The following is a 20,490-nucleotide window of genomic DNA, read 5'->3' on the forward strand; positions in this document are numbered from 1 at the left end:
TTTCTAAAAACAGACAGAATTTTTTAGCATATGGAAAAATCATGTTATTATTAATACATTCCCACATGACTCCACATTTCAATTCCCTTAATTATTTAGTCATTGCTGATTATGTCTTTTCACAATTCATTATCCCATTTCCTGCAACGTGGGCATTTTATTCATTAAGTGTCAAAACTAAGGGCCTGACCTCCAGGAAGATAATCAGGAAATAAGTGGCAGACATAAAAGGTCTGGGTTTCCCTTAAGTGCTCACTTATTTCGGTAACTGTGCCATGTTTTTAGTAAGCGGTGACAGAAGCGAAGCATTGTTGGTAATTGCAGAAGGCGCGGGGCTGCCAGGCTGCGGGAGCTGTGTGTTCTCCAGGGTGCGGGAGCTGTGTGTCCCAGGCTGCAGGAGCTGTGTGTTCTCCAGGCTGCGGGAGCTGTGTATCCCAGGCTGCGGGAGCTGTGTGTTCTCCAGGCTGCGGGAGCTGTGTGTGTCCCAGGCTGCGGGAGCTGTGTGTTCTCCAGGCTGCGGGAGCTGTGTGTGTCCCAGGCTGCGGGAGCTGTGTATCCCAGGCTGCGGGAGCTGTGTGTTCCCCAGGCTGCGGGAGCTGTGTATCCCAGGCTGCGGGAGCTGTGTGTCCCAGGCTGCGGGAGCTGTGTGTCCCCCAGGGTGCGGGAGCTGTGTGTTCCCCAGGCTGCGGGAGCTGTGTGTCCCAGGCTGCGGGAGCTGTGTGTCCCCCAGGGTGCGGGAGCTGTGTGTTCTCCAGGCTGCGGGAGCTGTGTGTCCCCCAGGGTGCGGGAGCTGTGTGTCCCAGGCTGCGGGAGCTGTGTGTCCCCCAGGGTGCGGGAGCTGTGTGTTCTCCAGGCTGCGGGAGCTGTGTGTCCTAGGCTGCGGGAGCTGTGTATCCTAGGCTGCGGGAGCTGTGTGTCCCTCAGGGTGCGGGAGCTGTGTGTCCCAGGCTGCGGGAGCTGTGTATCTCAGGCTGCGGGAGCTGTGTATCCTAGGCTGCGGGAGCTGTGTGTGTCCCAGGCTGCGGGAGCTGTGTATCCCAGGCTGCGGGAGCTGTGTGTGTCCCAGGCTGCGGGAGCTGTGTATCCCAGGCTGCGGGAGCTGTGTATCCTAGGCTGCGGGAGCTGTGTGTGTCCCAGGCTGCGGGAGCTGTGTATCCCAGGCTGCGGGAGCTGTGTATCCCCCAGGGTGCGGGAGCTGTGTGTTCCCCAGGCTGCGGGAGCTGTGTGTCCCCCAGGGTGCGGGAGCTGTGTATCCCAGGCTGCGGGAGCTGTGTGTTCCCGGCTGATGGGCTCTGCTGCGGGAGCTGTGTGTTCCCTGGGTGATGGGCTCTGCTGTGCGGGGACAAGCGCGGGGCTCTGAGGCCAATGCGGGGTCGCTCGTTGTGCAGCACACAGAGCAGCGCTGCCCTTCCAGTGCCTGGTGGCAGAGAGAGCGGTGGCAGAAGGGCTGGTTGTGCTCTGCCACCCGCATCAACCGCAGCGCTGGGGACTTGGCAAGTTCTCACCAGCCTCCAAGGGCTCCTGCTTCTCAGGAGACAGAATCACGGAATCACAAGATTGGAAGAGACCTTCAAGATCTCAAGATCGACTCCAATCCATTCCCTTCAACCAAACCATGGCACTGAGTGCCACATCCAGTCTTTTCTTAAACGCATCCAGGGATGGTGAATTCACCACCCCCCTGGGCAGAGCATTCCAGAACTTTATCGCTCTTTGCGTGAAGAACTTTTTCATAATATTTAACCTGTATTTCCCTTGATACAGCTTGTGACTGTGACCTTTCATTCTGTCAGTTGCTTCCTGGAGACAGAGACCAACCCCCAGCTGACTACAGCCACCTTTCAGGGAGTTGTACAGAGTGATAAGGTCACCCCTGAGTCTCCTTTTCTCCAGGCTAAGCACCCCCAGCTCCCTCAGTCGTTCCTCACAGGGTTTGTGTTCCAAGCCCTTCACCAGCCTTGTTGCCTCCTCTGGACACACTCCAGTGTCTCAACATCCTTCCCAAACTGAGGGGCCCAGAACTGGACACAGCACTCAAGATGAGGCCTCACCAGTGCCCAGTACAGGGGAAGGGTGACCTCCCTGCTCCTGCTGGCCACACACATTGTGGCCAGAATGCAGGACTTGGCACTTGGACTTATTAAACTTCATCTTGTTAGACTCTGCCCATCCATCCAACCACTCCAAGTCTCTCTGCAGAGCCCTCCTACCTCCCGACAGATTGACACATGCTCCCAGCTTAGTGTTGTCTGCAAATTTACTAATGAAAGACTCAAGACCTTCAGACCCTGCTGAGTTTTGGGAGGAGATACTGCCCACTCTCTCCTGATGAATCTGGACCTCTGGCAAAGGTAGAAAAAGCCCAAGCCAGCCCAACAGGCATGACGAAGGTTCATGTTTCCAGTCTATGGGTTAGACCATGGGTATTTCAGGCCAGGCCTGGTGCTTCAGCCTTTCACTGGATTGAAAACAGGTCCACACTGCACCCAGCTGCAGAAGCACGTCTCTGGCCTCCTGCATGAGCCTAACCTCAGCTACTGATGGGTGCACCAGTGTCTTAAAAACAGAATGCTGGTGGAAAAGCAACTGTATGTGTAAGTACTGCATCTCAGCTTCCTGACCCTTTGCTCAGCCAACACATTCAAAGATGAAGGAGCTCAGCAGACAGGTGTGTCCCTTCTAGATTTTTGAAACCAACAATTTAAAATGTGAGGAACAGGGATGTGACATCAGCACTCATTTTTTCCCTCTGCTATAGATTTTCAACAAAGTCTGTCATATCAAAAATAGCATCACAACACAGACAAATAACAATTATTCAGTACACACACACACAGAGTATCAATTACAATAAGAATGTGAGGATGATTTAATTAGCTGCTGATAACTCCTGGTAATTTTGCAAAGTTGTGACTAAATATTTGCGGTATTTATAATATATAATGCATACATATGGGTATCCCCATATGTGTGCATGCATATATATAAAAGGCATATACCATGTTTTATTGATGGGGTTTCTATGAGCAAAAATTAATTTGAAAAGCTTAATTTGAAAAGCTTTAATCAACATCACATTAATAGACAGCAGTTTCTTAAATAGCCTCATAGCTAGACAAATACTTTGCCTAATGCCATTTCATTTTCTGCCAGCTGCATGTGATTTACTTTTGATCTGGCACACGCTTCGTTATACATTATTAACGAGCCAAACAGCATGCCCCTGGAGTTAGCATCCTGCCCCTGCTTATTTTTTAACAAATTTCCTCTTTTATTTCGTCCCACAGTGATTAATGGTTTCAGCTAACGGCGGCACTGTTTATGATCTGAGCCAGTGACTTCAGACCATCTTAATCTCCTGTTAGGCAGGTTTTAATTTGCTTACAAGTTTTTATTTATAGCACAGTATGCTCTCCATTTCATACAACAACAAAACCAAAACCTGCAAATAGCATTCCATTTCTTCTTTTAATGTTTCTGATGAGCTTTTATGGGTGAGAAAAGCCCAAGCAAGACATGAAATAAAAAATAAAAAGGCAACATGAAAAATATTTATTTTTCAAAATGCTCTTGTTTTTTATCCTGCTATCTGGAGAGAACCTGTTGCTTCCAATGTCTCTCTGCAGCCACATCATTTCTGGTCTGGGTTATTTTGTACCCCATGGCTGTCTGCAAGAGTGCTTTTAGATGACTTGCTTATTAAAGCAGAGTCCTGTGGGGCTTCCAAAGTCCTTACCTGCAGAATCCTTATTTGTGGCATGGTTGGCACAGAAGCAGCTTTGATTCTTCTGTTAATATTATAAATATTTCCAGCTAACTTTAAGATCTATGCTGAAATGGATGACCTCTTTTCTATGCTGTTATAGTAGTTCAAAAGACTCTTTTATTAAGCCAAGTGCCAGATCATTATTGGTTTTTATTGTGCTGTAGTTTTGTCTAATATCAGAAGGAAATGATTTGAGGTGTGAGATAAAACACCAAATGGATTTAGTTATCAAAAACTTTATGGTATCTTAGCTACCTGCAGGAGTAGTCTGAATAGATCTTTTAGGGAGGATTTGTATTTTTTTTCTAAGAAAAAATGGTATGCCCACCACAATGCTCTCCATCACACGGGTGATGCCAATGACTGCAGTCTGCTTAAACAGACACTGAGTTTGGTGGAGTAAGGTGGAGACCAGGTGCCTACAGAGCCTAACAGAATGACACAGAACTGAGGTCACAGCTACCATGCCACTTTCCCAGAGCACTCCCATGCCACAGAGTAACCCTACAGAATTCCTCATTTCTAATCACAGAATCACAGAATCACAGAAATTCAAGGCTGGAAGAGACCTATAAAATCATCAAGTCCAACCCATGTTCTAACGATTCAACTAGATCATGGCAACAAGTGCCACATCCAGTCTTTTTTTGAACTCCTCGAGGGATGATGACTCCACCACCTCACTGGGTAGATGATTCCAGTATCTGACCACTCTTTCTGTAAAATACTTCCTTCTTAATTCTAACTTGCATCTCCCTTGACGCAGCCTACAGATTTTATCTTTTGATTCCCTTTTGCACCATAATGAGTTAAACACCAGACTTTTCTACTACATGGGAGAAATAATGGGCAATATCTAAACTTTTGTATAGGGGAGAGCAAAGCAGTGAAGGTCACAGGAACAGTTTAGGAGATTTGTGGTCAGTTACATAGGGAGGGGGACAATTCTGCACTGCTCTGGGGAGGGAGGAGATTGAGCTGATAGTCATCTGGATGCAGAAGAAATAGGTGCCAGGATCCACTTGCTTCCTTCCACTTTTCACTTCTCCAGTATTGTGTTTGCTGTTGTCTTTGTTGCCAGTAATTTTTCACCCTCACTCATCGGTTCCTATTCCTTAAGTCAAAACTGAGCATCCCATTACGGCTCCTGAGCTTGTCTCGCTCACTTTGACAGATAGTTTTTCATGTTCTTGATTTGTTCCCAAAGGCAGAGCATCACTGGGGACTGACTTTATGTCCTCCAACTACCTCTTCAACATTGTCATCCAAATGGTTGGTGGGTCTCATCGTACTATTACTTATTTCTGACTCTTTTCCTTGTTGAAAATTTTCCTGTTCCCCATTTCTCAACAACAAACTTGAATCCATTTTAGCTTTAATTAAAAAAAAAAAAAAAAAAAAAAAAAAAAAAAGCAAAGAGACTAAGATCCCTGTGTAGTCAGTGAGGACAAAGGCATCTTCAGAGGATAATTTGTCCCATCCTCTCTCCTGTGACTATGTAGGCAGATTAAAATCCTAACTCAGATTAGGTGCCTATCTTCAGATAACAACAAGGTGAGATAAATTCCATCTCAACTCATCATGTAATATTCACACAGTAAAAGAAAATCTTATTTTATGAGCTTTCATTTACTTCAGACTTCGGTAAACCTGTGTAATTCTACACATTATGCTTAGAACAATGAACTTGTTACTAACCCCACTTTTACAAATTTAATAGTAAACTATCAACTTGTGCAGAACCAGAGAGATGCATAATAAATGTTACAAGAACAGCTTTAGGCATTGCATATTAATAGCTGTGGTAGGATTGACTTGCAGAGCCTTAGTTTTACGATCAGCAACAAGATAATTAGTAAAATTATCCTGCAAATTCATTATCCTCATTCCTTCCACTTGTGCATTTTATTCATTACATATCAAAATGAGGAGCCTTGCCTCCAGACAGATAATCAGAATGTGTCAGACACAAAAGGTCTGAACTTTCTTTAAGTATGCTTTGGTAAATGTGACCTTAAGTAGTCTCCATGATACCAAGGAATTTACAGTCATTATTCCAAAAAGAAGAAACCCTGTAATTTTACAGAGAAATGCAGTTGTGCATTTTGTAGGCTTTTTCACACCTTAATTCTATTTTGAGATAAATGACATAAACATTGGATAGTACAGGAGCAGAATAATTTCCTTCTGGCTTAGTCTGAATTCACCTGCAGAGCTGTACTTTGCTTTCCTTGCTCCTTGTACTTCCTGCTTCTTAGATCCATAACCCAGCTGAGCTACACAGGGACTCCCTTCTACCTATACATCCAGGGGATTTGGGGCTGAAACTAGGGTGCAGGAAAGCTGTGTGGACTGATTTATGCAGGTCTGTTGTCCTGCTGTGTGGGCAGGACCCAGCTAGGCATGTGAGATCAGAAGGACCTCCTGGCCACCAACAGCTTACACGGAGTCAGATGAACCAACAGTGCTCTCCTACACCATGCATCTCATTTTGCAGATCTTTATAACATTTCACGTCTTGGATTAGAGGTTCTTGCTCAAATCCCTCCTGCTCAGAAGTAACACAAAGCATTCAGCTGTCAGTGCTGAGTCTGTTTTTCACAGGGTGCTCACACTGGCTGTGTCTGACCCTGAACTCAGCGCTGGGTGCTCTCTCTCAGTTCTCATGGACCCAGAGAACAGGAGGAGGCAGCAGCATGAGCATCATTCACAGCAGGAGCCTCACTTGTTCCACACAGAAAGACTTCAGTGCTGGACACCCTGCACCCAATCCCTTCTGGATTCAGGAACAGCACCAGAGCAGTGGAGAGATGCGTGGAGGTGAGCTGGAGAGGCTGTGGTGGATGATCAGCTAAATTTCCCCTTTTATCTCTGTTGGTTTCAACAATTGATTCTCCTTATCTTCATCTCCAAAAATGCTCCATTTCCATTTACTTTAACACACTTTAAGTTGCAGGATTCTTAAAGTGCTTTTATTTTGGGATATGAGCTTCATAAAAATGCATCTGCCAAGCCAACAATGCTTTAAAATCCTTGGTTTGTATTTTAAAGACACCGAAGTTGGTACTTGTAAGATTTGATTTGAAACATGGCCTTGAAAACTTAGCAAGAGTGGCATCTTTTGTGGAAAAACTGAGGACACATTGCAATAGATCATATAATAATGGTTTCATCACAACTAAGCACTTCTTGCTGGCCCAACATCCTGCATTCTTCCTATGGTGTACTTTGCATACTAATTCAATGGCTCTTGTTCAAAATACAGGCACTTCAACAGCAGAATAAGATGCAATCATGGATCAGCCCATTTCTGCATGTGTTGAGTTTATTAGTACTCACACAATTTAGCTGGCATGGCTTTTGAATTATCTTTTGCCAAGTGAAGCATGTGAGAAAGGACATCAAAACCAAACACCCTGGGTCTGTGTCTATCTAAGCTGAGAAAACCCTTCACTCGTTCACCCAAGCTGCATGGTTTCTGCTGGCAAAGATGGACAGAGACAAGGGTAAAAAACCAGACTCCTGTTGGTTTGTTTTAAATCTGAACTCACTGAAATTACCAAAACAAAAAACAAAACAAATAAAACTCCAAACAAAACAACAACAAAAAACCCCCCACCAAAACCAAACAAAAATCCCCAACCAACCAAAAAAAAAAAAAAAAAACCAACCAAACCACAAACAAGAAAAACAAGAAAGAAGAAAAAAATCCATGAAAGCTTAGATGACAAGATATGGAAAGGTCCATACACCACAGAAAAAAATAACTGATAGGGAACATCTTTAACAGAAGGGAATGTTTGATGATTTGGGGAATCTGCCTATGTATAATTTATGAATTCCTTATGGCTGTTTTTTACTATGTAATGCTTTATACTCCATATGCTAAGACGACAAGGAAAAAAAGCTAATGTCTGTGCATGAGAAGGTTGATAGCTAAAGATTATCAGCACCTGAAAAGATTTCACCCAAGGAAAAGAAAAGGTTAAGGGCCATGGTTTTTTCCCCTGCCTCTCCAGAGGGGTCTAGATGAGGATAGTGGAAAATCCCAGACAAGTGAAAAAAGATATCAGATACTAATCCTGGGTCTTAAAAAAATCAGAGAGCCTAAGTGACTCCTGTGAGACTCCAAGGGCCCAGAGACAAAGGCAGCTTGTTTAGGAGAAGAGAGCCTGGAGGCAGCTCTCTGAGCAGAAAGACACCAGGGAGGATGAAAGATGCTGCTGCCTGGGAGGGAAGAGCGAGGGAAAGCCAGGCTGAGCCTGGAAGACAGGGTGGAAATGTCATCTTTGGATTCAAGAGAGCTGAAGTGACAGCAAAAAATGATGGGAAAATTTAGATAGGAAAATTGTGCAGATCAGTTTGCTTTGTCTAGAAATACACACTGCTTCTCAATCTAATGGGGAAAAGCCCCAACCACCTTTTTTTTTTTTTTTTTTTTTTTTTTTTGGGAAAGCCACAGAACCTGCAGTGGTCACAGAGCCTGGACAAAGTGATGCACACAGCAAATCTGGGTAGGCTCCTTAGGCTGAGGCAGGCTTGTTGTCCCTGTGGGACAGATAGCCCACAGACAGCAGGATGGACATCGTCCATGTGCTTGGAAAAAGGCTGAAGTGGCTGAAGTGAAAAACCAAGCTCATGTCTCTGTTCCCATGAAAAATTTTCTTCAAGCATCATCCTTCCTATGCTATGAGCCTGCTGCAGCTTTGAGCTTTCTCATCTGATGAACATGAGAGAGAACCAGCTGCTGCAGCAGCAACTATATTTAGCAGTCTGTTTTGCTATTGATGCATATATACCTGGTACCTATCACCTATAAGGATAATTATTCTGACAAACCACAAGGAGAACAGGCCTTTCAGGACTCAGTTCATATTAACACAATGTCTGAGGAAAATTACCCTCTTTTTGTCCATGCTAAATTATTCCAGCTTTTCATTAATACTCATTAAGTTTTTAAGGGTTGGCATTTTTAGCAAAAAATAGTTTTCTCTGACAGAAAAAAGCCACCCAGATAAATGAAGAAAATGTTTACTCAATTTAATAGGCATGATTTTCTCTTTTGGTGCTCAATTCAAAATCAGGATCTGAAGTCAACAAAGGTTGGATCAGGGTCTAAAATTTTTTTAATTGGGCTCTTTTTATTTACATTGGAATACTCTGGAAATGAGGAGTTATAATGAACCATTACATATGCGTACATGCAATATGAGAAAAATTAACAATGTCTTGGATTTGCTCAGTATTTATTCACCATTCATGAGTAAATAACAAATAACTTGATAATATTAATGAAAAAAAATCCTGTGGAAAACCCACACAGCTGGAGAGAAACATTTTTACTGTGTGAAGCCCTCTTTCTCTCCCACCAAGCTATTGTCATTACTCTGAATAACTTTTTTCCCCTCCAAGGGTAAAGTGACAGGCTTGCAATTTCTACATAAAATGGCATGGTTTTTAACAGAAGCTTGTATGTAAGCCCTTTTATGTCTGGGTGACTTTAAGTTTAGTCAATATTACTGCAAAAAATGTCTTTTTAAAATTAAATTAATTCTGTTGGCAAAAATTAGATTTTCAGAAACTGTCAGAAATGTGATATTTTATCATGTTTTATCACCGTCTTCATTATAATCTGTACAGTGGGACTGTTTGGATAACTCACTCAGAGGCCTATCATTTCAGAAAACATTAAAAATTTGTACATTAAATAACTGCATTATTTCCAAGTATCTTACTTTTGAAGCCCACATGACAGCATGCTACTTCCTAAGTTACTAAATCCTAAATAACTTTAAGAATGACACAATGCACCATACACAGTAAATGGCATTTAGCACTAATCACAAAGGACAGATATTGTGGCATTTTGGTTGGTCAAAACTTGATTGGTATTCAGTCAGTCTCTCTTAAAGTATGCTATTAACATCACTGCAGACAAGTGGCTGCATATGCTCTTGTATTTCCTTCAAAACCAAATTTTACATTTTCAAAGAAAAACCTAACGCAGTGTCCCAAGGGCAGAGAACTACAATGGCAAAAACATGCCAAAATGCATAGAATTTGAGATGTTACAGATTTTCAACCACATTTTTTTTGCAGTGTGGCAAGTATTGTACTGTCCAAAGCCTTTGAGTTTTTGCACAAGGCAGGAAGAAACCACAGAAAATCTGACTGCATCCCTCCTGACACAGCGAGGGGATCACACCTGAGTGCTGGCCCACAGCCATTCATATAATGAAATGGTATTTTCTGACAGCAGCATGGTTCTGGGGCCAGCTCTTGCAAAGAAAAACCCTGCATGCCTGGGGTCTCTCCCAACAGGCAGCATGGGTGAATCCACTCTGCTGCATGGCTGGGAGAGAGCTTAGCTTTTTGGACACAAGCCATGCAATGCTGATTAGCCTCAGGCAAAGAGAACACTTATTAGACCATTTCACCTATTAGTACAGACATTGCAATAGAATATTCTTGAAAGTGATTTAATTTCCTTTTATTAGACTCCTCTTTTCTCCCACAATTTCCTTAAAGTCTTTTTGCCAAGTGAAGCTAACTGCTTACTCGTGTTGCTCCTAAATATGATTAAGTGAGATTAACAAAAGAATATTTGTCCCAAATGAGGAGAGCGGCCTCTCAGACATAAACAGAGAGCTCATGCATCCTGGGTCAGACCAAAATGTGACAGTGGTGGCAGGGCTCCTGCTGCTCATCTCCAGTTGTGGAAAATCAGGCACCACAAAGGAATTTCCTAGATATAAGAGAACGTCTACTGAAAATACCAGTGTGGGAGACAGGAAAAGGTGCATGGCCAAAGTACTTGTGCAGTGTCAGCCACTGAAACCCACAGATCAAAGGAATGCAGGTTTTAATGCTCTGTTTTCAGAGACACAGCTTAAGGTGGGGATGGCACCAGGTCTGTTACCCTGCAGGCTCACAGGACAAACCAGGGCTGCGTCCCCAGGTGTCAGGGACTGTGGGGCAATGTTCTCTTATATATCAAGAGTTCTCTTATCATTGTGGTACAAGGATTTTCATATCACCAGAGTTTCATACCTCCTCAATGTTTCTCATAGGCAGTCCCTCTAAGCACTGACTCTTCCCAGTCCTTGCAGTAGTCCTCTGACTCCAGTTTCCACCAACCCACTCTTTTGTAACACTGTTCTTATTGGCTACAGCTGTGGCCTGTTAAGACCAGGCCTGCTCCTAATCTTTAGTAATTGGTTCAGCTGCAACTCTTTAGGGGATAAGATTACATTCTATACCACCTTCATTTACCCACACTGTATCCCCCTACAGGGCCAAGACTGCCTGGCTCTGCAGCCCACAACACATGGAGAATGGGCTCTGCCTCTCCCTCCACTGCCTGTTTAATCAAGGAGGAAACCATTGTCACCATGGGGTTTGCTGAAGGGCTCTGCCATCTCAAGTCACACTTCCCTGTGGTTTCAATTTGTTTTGTGTCAGTCTTACCAAGAGGGTAGAAAGTCAGGTTTTCTCTAAAGACGGCAGCTGAAGGCTCAAGCCCCAGGCTCCCAGCAGTGCAGATACCTGCTATTGCCCAAATTTTAGTCTTCTTTTGTTAGGACTGATAATACAGATCCTTTCTGGTATTATTTTGGTATTAATTTTGTTGGCCTCAGAGGAGCTGTGGCAGGGCTACACAAAATGAGGCTCTATCTGGCCCTTTGCCCCTAATAACAAGGAATCATTTCTCTGTATTGGAACAAGATGGTGATTGTGCTTTTTTACCCAGCTTTGTGAAAACACTCTAAACAGAAGGGAAAAATTAGTAAGTATTTTACTGTATTGTTTTTGCATAGCAGAGAGGCTGGATAATTCATTCTGGATTCTCTCTTGCTTTGTCAAATAACAGGGTATATACACTTGCTACAAAACAGCAATTTTAAAAATTAATTCCACCAAATTAGCACTGTAGTGTTTCATTTTTACACTGACCTGACTTTCCCTACCACAAAGCCTTTGCACATCAGCTACTTGAATTCTAAAAGGAGTATGGGGTCTCTTTTGTCTGTAGCACCCTATTCAGTTCAAAAAAGCCACCAGGTTTAGCTGTATTTGAAAATGTCAGTGCCCCAGCACATGAGTGGCTAACAGCACAGAGTGTGCCTCCAGATCCTGCAGACTGAAAGACAGATTACCTTTGAGTGGTGTTAGTTCTAAGTTATGTCCCACATATGAGTTTCTAGCTTGATCTCCTATTTCCACTAACACATTTATAATTTTTGTCTTTTTAAGGTGGTATTTATTAATTGACATCAAGATTTACTATGTTCAAGTTTTAAATATACAGCATACTTCCAACCTCAGATTCCTTTGATACAGTATTTTCAACAAAAACAGAGGAAGCAGAAAAAATCGAAGAGTGAAAATTCAAAGGAACAGCTGATGTACAACTAATTTATGGTTGGTTGACATTAAAACTGTTAGTGTAGCATTTAATGCATTTTACATGGTGTTCTGTACCTCAGACTCTATCTGTTAAGGGTCAGGGAGGCAATATTTACATGTCTAGGTTTAAAATGTTGGCTGTGAAGGTGTATTGACAGTTGAAAACCACAATGTGGGCAATAAAAAGGATGTGCCATGCATGGTGGCCAAACCAGGAGCAGGCTCTATTCAGATGAGCTAACAATAAGTAACAGGTCACCTGGAGAGGGAGTCTGATGATCTGAGAGAGCATGAAATGGGACAAAATGTGTGAAAAGTAAGCAATCTCCCTCCAGCCTTTTGGAGGGAGAAAGACCTTGGGTTAAGCAGATACACAGAGATAGTCCAAGGCACCACATACAGAGGGTGTGTCCTGAAATTTTCATGGTGCGAGGAGTCAAGGGGATGGTGGTGTACACAGGTATGGCTCTTTGTAATGACTGCAGCTTATGTGGACAAAGACAAAATATCTTTAGCTCTGGTACTGCTGCTAATTTTGCTCTAACAGCCCAAGGTACCGTATGGACTGCTAATTCTCGCTGAGAAGCTGGAGAAGCTCCAGGCAGAGCTCGCTGGAGCTCTGCAGTGCTGCTGTCCACACCACTAGCAGAACCCAGGCTGGCTGAAGAAAGCTGATAAAGGCACAGTGACTGCTCAGAAAAGGTTCTGTACAGGTGAGCTGGGTGTAGGTGTGGTAAGAAGGGCAATGTTTATAGGTGAGTGCTGCAGGTTGAATTAAATGGCTTGAAATGTGTCTTAGTGTTTCTGGGATTTAGTCCTTGAGTGAAATGCTAGATTTTCCAAGCACTCTTATGTATGTATGATTTTTCATTTATTTGAGTAAGAAAGACAAAAAGAATAATACTGAAGAAATGCAAGGAACAGTATACATCACCTAAAATAATGCTTTAATCGCTCTGAAATTTAGGATACTAAATTTAGGATACTAAAAGCAAAGACATGCTGTGGAAGTTCTTCTGAAAGACTGCAAAGAAAAAAGTGCTATTTTATGCATCTGATACATTATTTTGGGTTGTAGTAGTAGTAGAAGTACTTTGGAGTACTTCTGTATTCAATGAGACTAATCAAGTGTCTGCAAACTGGGGCTGCTTATAGTCTCCACACCTTCTCTCTCCTCAACCATCTCTCTTTTTCCTGAAGTTGGTGTGTTCCTCCAGAAACTTTTCCAGGAGTTTCCCACCAGGTTCAGTCACAACAGCTAACCCAAATGTCTCCACAAAGGTACTGCTCTGAGGCTGGCCTTCTCACTTCCCTCCTGATGCTGCCCAGCAGCGAGACTGCAAAGAAATGCTCTGCTGGTGCAGAGACAGCTCCTGCATGAGCCTGTGCAGCAAAGTGGGTCTCACTGCACCTGTAGGGTTTTGCCTCTGCTTTGGAAAGCAACAGGAGTGTTTAGAAATATACTGCTGATTACCATATTTGTGTTCTGTAATTCTTCACATGTCCAAATCCACCAGGAGCTTAACTGCAGCCAGTGGGATCTTACAGTCATTAACATTTACAAGGCAGCAGTTCACAGTTGTTGAACTAACAACCTACCTCTAAGAAACTGATTTTTCTCCCCTCTAAGTATTGACACTGCTCCACTGACTGTGATGCTTATTCACAGTGACAGTGTGTTTGGTAGAATTTCATGTTTTCACAGGATTTGTCTTGTGCAGACAGTTTCTAATTTACCTCTGCTCTTGTTTTAATTCAATCAGCTGATGGAGTGCAGCTGATCTCATGGCACATATGGCTGCTGAGGTTTGAAAAAAGGCCCTGAATATTTGATGGGTTGATCCTTAATGCTTCCTGCTAAAGAATTAGTAAGACTGCTAATGAGCCAGGGATCCCAAGTGGGGAAGGGGAAAATACAGAATTAGATTCTGTTTACATTCTTTTTTTATGTTGCTCAAATAAGAAGTGCAGTGCTTTACAAACTCTGATTAGATTCACAGGGTGGAGGGAGTCAAGTAAATCACTTATCAAAGCCATCACACTTAAAATGTCATTTTCATAAGTGGATGTCCTGTGGCCATGAGGAGTCACAACCTATTTCAAGGCCATCTGTGGGTGCTTATCCCTCCCTGCACAGGAGGTTCATGGTACCAAGGAGAGCTGTCCTTCACTGGGGCGGATGTTCACAGCTGGAGTCCATGTCCTTTCACTGCCTCCCAATGGCTTTTTCTATCTCTTCTGAAAGAAATTATCTATCCTCCCCTGCAGACCCCAGCCTGTCTCCCCACTGCTCCATGCCATTTCAAGGGACGTGGCTTTTTCTGTGTTAACTGGCTGTGCTTGGGTTTTCTCCGGCCCTTTCTCTGCATTCCTGTTTCTCCTCCAGCTTCCTGCTGTCTTCTCATTCTGCAGCCAAACACTGTTTGCAGGCCAAACACTCAAACTATGCCTCTCTCTACCCAGTTCAATGACACTGCTCATGTCAACAAAATATCCAGGGAATTCACAAGGAACCTCTTCAATAATCAAAAGCTCAGCTTGCCCGTGGGTCTCCTTCCAACAAAGCTACCACAGCTCTAGGAAATCACAGCTAAGACTGTAAGAATAGCCAGATCAATCTCCACTTACCTTACAAATCAAGAACTGCCTGCACTCAACACACTCCCTTACTTAACTCCATAGCAAATATTCTCAGAGTGCCTCCTATATTGACTGCAACAGTTAACTTAGTGGAGAGGCAGGATTCTTGTTGCTCCTGTTTTTGAAGGTACTACAGTAAAATAAATGTTTACTTTAAACCCCACCAGTCATAGTAAAATACAGAGCTCCACACACTAATAAAGTCAAATAGAAATCAGCCAAAATTACTATCATAGAATCACAGACTCAATGGTTTGGGTCAGAAGGGGCTTTCCAGATCTTTTAGTTCCAACCTTCCTGCCAGAGGCAGGGACACCTTCCATAAGACCAGGCTGCTCAGGGCCCCATTCAGTCTGGCCTTAAGCACCTCCAGAGATGGAGCAACCACAGCTTCTCTGGGCAACCTGTTCCAGTGCCTCCCCACTCTTGGAGTAAAGAGTTGCTTCCTAGTATCTGATCTAAACCTAATCTCTTTTAGTTTGAATCCATTCCCCCTTGTCCTGTCACTACATGTTCTTGTGGAAAGTCTTTCTCCCTCTTTCTTTTAGGCTTCCTTTAGGTACTGCAAGGCTGTAATTAGGTCACCCCTAAGCCATCTCTTTTCCAGGCTGAACAATTCCAGTTGTCTCAGCCTTTACTCACAGGAGAGGTGCTCCTTCCCTCTAATCAGCTTGGTGGCCTCCTCTGGACTTGCTCCAACAGGTTGATGTCCTTCCTGTGCTGGGGACCCCAGAACTGAAGTAATCTTGCTTGGCCAGCCTGTGTTTTAGCAAGGAAGTGAGTAGGTTGGCTTTGGCAATGTCTCAGGAACTCACATAGCAACTGCTCCATGCACGGTGGAACAAAGGGTATTTGTGAAGTCTTAACTTTTATTTTCCACTTCAAAGTTTTCTATCATGTCCTCCATGAACAATACAAAGCTTACAAGGAATTGCCTTTTAAATCTACTAGCAAGAAATGAGGTTTTTCTCTCATGTTTCAACATTACATCTTTAACTTGATCTTACTGGAGTTATTTACATTGAAGGCTCTCAGAAGTTTCTCTATCCTCAAAGTGTGTGCCTGCAGCTGGACAGAGAAGTCAGCACACTTTGAAGAAGCTGCTATAAATTAGTGCATGGGGTTAGATGAGGTTCAGGATTCCTGCAGTGATTATAAACTCTACAGGAGGCCTTACAACAGCTCCAATCTCAACAGGGTTACTGTCTTGTTAATCAACCTCCTTCAGGACTGGAAGAGGTTCTGTGCTTCAGTACTTGGGGGCATTCTCTGGAAGCTGCAGTTTTGTGCAGAAGGATCTGTCAGTTTACAAAGTCTATAGAGCTTCGATACATTTGGTAAAACAACATCAAAAAAGGCTAGACTTAAGCTGTGGCAACCTGTGTTGCAGCAGACAGCAAAAAAAAACCTATAAAATCTTGTCACAGTGAGTGCAACATCAGATTTGGTGATTTTAAAGCCACGCCTAAACTGACTTGCTGCCCAGGTCCAGATGTTAGTTCTGGCCATGGCCACATGCTGGAACCAGAGCATGACAAGATCCATGCACAAACCTGCCTCTTCTCACCTGCTGGGGGAAGGGAACACAGGGAAGCAGATGGAGCAGACCCGGGACACACTTACTACTGCCCTCACTCTTGACTGCAGAAACATGGACATGCCATGGAAGTATCTGTTTCATGGAAAAGCCACAGCCTGACTTGTGCAGGGAACACATCACCTAGAAAGAGGGGATGTTTTCTGCTTTGTGTTGTGCAACAGACAGCCTAAGTAGGGTGAAACATTCCTTAAAAGGATGGATTTTAAGCATCTTCTTCCTTTTGCTGATGCTCCATGTATTAGGAGTGGTTCTTCCCATAATAAACACATTCCAGCAGGCCAACCATCTTTTCTGAGGGGAACACAAGTATTTCAGATGGTGTGGCTTTTCATTGTCTGCCTTTGGGCACCCGTATAGCAACTTCATATATTCTGTTTGAAAAGAAGCTAAAGTTTGGCTTTATGATGTGAACAGCACCTCCAACAAAACCATGGAAATGGCATTCCTTATAAACAGTCTGTTTCAGAAAAGTAGAAAACCTGTGTTACAACTTCATGGATCTGCTCAGGACAAAAAGGGCGCATGGAGAGGGATGGAAATGTCTAGATGCCAGTAAATTACAAAGTGAGCAGCAAAGGCACATTATTACTGCTGCTGTTTCAGTAATTACCAGTAGCAACAACAACTGCAGATCTGGATTTGTATTACGAGAGTACCTAAGCACTGCTTTTGTAATACACAGCAGTTCCTTGACATAGAAAATCCACTTTTCAGTATAAAAGAGAGCAGATGGATATATCTGACCTGACAGAGTACTACAAGAAGCAATTGGGAGAAAAATGTTCAAGCATAAGAAACAGTGGTAGAGCCCTGACCTCATCACTGGTTTTCCACCATCCTTGGGGAAAAAAGAGCTCCTTAAGATTTGGAGGTAGCTATGGAGCTGATTGGGAAAGTTTTCAAGGCTCTTCCCAGATCTGATGGGAAGTATTGGAGAAATTAGTTGATGCAAAACTTAGCAACTTTTTGACATCACTAGCTAAGCTAAAATTGGGATTTAATATGTTAGCATGGACTGGAGGCCTTAAAATCAGAGACAAATAGCTGTACTTGATGTGATAGAGAAGGAGATGACAGTGGTGAGATGTGAAGACAGATGTCTCTGGGCAAGATGTCAAGCTAGGAAAATGATCTGTGCAGCAGCATGAATGGAGGTGGGTAACACTGCATTTGTCAAAAACTAGGAAAGGATGCAGCAGCAATCAAACTGTGTAAAGAGGGTTTTGGATCAAAGACTTACACCCTTGAGAATAAAGAGCTTCAGTCAGAAATACTATAGAGTAGCAGTCTGGGAGATTTACGTGTAGTCCTAGACACAGAGACATAAGGGCAGGTCAGAACAGAAAGTGGTGCCCAGGTTTGCAGACATGGAAGATGGGCAGATTGGTGAGGTTACTCATCATGAAGCTTGACAAAAATATTTCTTGAGGAACATTCCAAAGGAAAAAAAAGAGACAGCAGCAGCTGTGTTCATTGTTTTGGAGACGCACCTTACTATCTTTAGCCAAACAGTGCATTTTTCTTCTCAGATGGGGTCTCTTACATACCCATCTTCCTCTGTGTGGAAGGAATTGTGCCTCTTCTGCATTTTTGCTTAATGGCATGAGCCAAACTACAGAAACTAAAGGAGGAAGACCAGTTTCTCTGACTGCTAATTTTAAAAGCCTTGCTTTAAAATGAAAATGGGAGCCTAAATGTCACATCACACCATGAATTCATGATATCTGCCACTAATTTGTAACAAACCAGCAGGGACTGTGGCTTAGACTTGTTGAATATGCATGTAAGTCCTAACAAAGCCTACTTTGTAAATGTTAGCTAAGCAAAAGCTCTGCCAGTGAAGTCCTAAGCAATATATCATCATCACCCTTCCCTAAACTCTTCGTCCAGTTTAAGAATTAAAAGCTGCATTTAACATATTGAGGGAGAATGGAGAAATGCCTTTAGAAACAACAGGCTTGATGTAGTGCTAACCTCCAAACCAAATATTTATAACTCTGTAGTTTATAAATCATCAGAAATATTTGGGTGATGGAATATCCAAGAGGTAGAAGCACATACAGCTAACAGGGAGGTTTTATCATTCCATCTACCTTTCTTTGTGTTTCAATCACTATTACATCAGACTTTTAAGCATTGTGAATTATCAAATTATCATTTTTGAAAATGAACCAAAATAACCATGAATTAAAATATTACAGAAAATTTTCACTGTTTATAAATATTTCTGCCACAGAAAATAATCAATATCCAAGTTAATTCAAGCCAAGATCTGTCTGGATGTGTATTAATTTACTCCATGAAAATAAACTAGAAATTACAAAGACAAAAGAAATAATAATGAAATATGGAAATAACTACAGATTTTGCACATTGTCATTATGTAATGGACATAATGAAAATAATGACATTACATAATTAAATCCAGGTGGAAAATGACCTTCCTAGACCTCCCTTCAAAATTAAGATTTTTGACAGTCATGATTAATGGAAACATGCACTTTGCATGGTTTGTAAACCTGAAACATCATTGTACATTTCAGTTTATAATTTATCCCATTATCTGCTTCTCCATGCATGAAGGTCAGCTGTACAGGCATAAAGTAGCAGTGAAATCCACAGGCTTTGAAATGTTGTTCTCACCGATTTTTCAATTATTTTTCATGAGGAAATAATTTTGCCTACTTTTTCCTTAGAAAGATGACAATCTAAAAGGGGAAAATTTTAACACCAGTAATTGCAATATTCTTGTTATTCTCTTGTCTTTTCAGAGCAAACAAAATTGGACTGGAAAAAATGATTTTTTTAGGATTCCTACCCGCAATATTTCTTCAATGCAGCTGTTATCTCCTGTTCCACTGTCCTGTAAACAAAATGAGAAGACAGTTTGTTTATGTTATAAAAAGAAATAACAAATAGGTCTGAGGACATGGTTGTCACATGAAATATATTCCAACCTCTATTATAGATTCAAAATGAGACCAAGTCTTTCCAGCATCTGAAAAGTTGCACTGCTTAAAATTCCCAAATTATTCCCTATCAGCACCACAGGGAGATGAAATATTTACTGTGTTTACATATGATTGCAACATATTTCTATAAATTCAACAGACTTTTTTTCACACCACTTTTGAGTGCTGTTCTTGCAGTTTGGACTCTACTGTGTATGAGTAAGCAGAAGCAAAGAAGTTATTGCATGTACATGGATCCAATGTGCATTTATTTCTATTAAGTAAATAACATCTCTCCACATCCTTTGTGCAGCAGAGCTCTGCAGTGAGACTGTGCAAAGGCTGAGGATGTGTAGGGCAGATGTAGATGTGATGCTGAGGGGAGAGCTGCAGGCAGCAACACTGAGCGTGGGCACAGCAGTCCTGAGAAGCTGTGATTTCCTAAAATGCCAACTCTAAGGCCACCCCTGCATTGTGGGACTGAGGGCACAGAAGAATTCGGCTCTCCCAAGCAGTAGGACTCACTCCAGAGCTACTCTGCAGAGGGGAAATCAGAGATTTGGCAGGGCAGCTGGAGACCATCCAGACAGTGCCTCACCTGCGTGCTCAGCCTGGGTGTTCACTGGGACCCAAACTTCTACCAACGAGGACGAGGCAGTGTGAGACACACATCCCTTCCCTCCTGCCTGCCCCCTGCCCACAGGCTGCTCACACTGCCTGGCACACCTGGGAAGAGAGGGCACACTTGGATGGAGGTGCTGATGCCGAGGGGGTGCCCATCTCCTACAACTCTCCACAAGATACAGGTGGCTGCTGCCTCCAGCAAGCTGTCTGGGGATTTCCTTCACCACACTACACTCCCTGAAAATCCCCCCAAAAAAGGCTTTCTTCTTTTAGCAGAACAGAACTAAATCACAAAGCAGGGGTTTGAGATCTTCCCATGTGGGGAAAGGGGGATAGAAAAAAATCCATCTGGTAATTACTGTTCCCAAAGAGCTAGCAGAGAGGTGAGCTTGGAATTCTCTTGTTTTCAAAAAACCCCTGGATGCTCTGAATTTTCATGTGTGCACCTGGAGATATATCAAAGCAATTCATTTTTCCAAATGAAGGTCTTCTCATCTGGAAAA

At 42.8% G+C, this 20,490-nt stretch overlaps 1 protein-coding gene across 1 annotated transcript in view; it reads right to left on the minus strand.

Moving 5' to 3' along the window:
• The window catches only part of AFF3 (ALF transcription elongation factor 3), a 318,188-nt gene that overhangs the window by 151,750 nt on the left and 145,948 nt on the right, over window positions 1–20,490 (minus strand). Inside the window, exon 5 of the mRNA XM_054272311.1 lies at window positions 19,231–19,275. Within this exon, the coding sequence (XP_054128286.1) occupies window positions 19,231–19,275 (45 nt within the window). The remainder of the gene's footprint in view (window positions 1–19,230; window positions 19,276–20,490) is intronic.

The sequence above is a fragment of the Melozone crissalis genome, unplaced genomic scaffold (assembly GCF_028551555.1).
Source record: "Melozone crissalis strain CALT ecotype California unplaced genomic scaffold, PUWL_Pcris_2 ptg000013l_1, whole genome shotgun sequence".
In the NCBI taxonomy this organism is placed as follows: domain Eukaryota; kingdom Metazoa; phylum Chordata; class Aves; order Passeriformes; family Passerellidae; genus Melozone; species Melozone crissalis.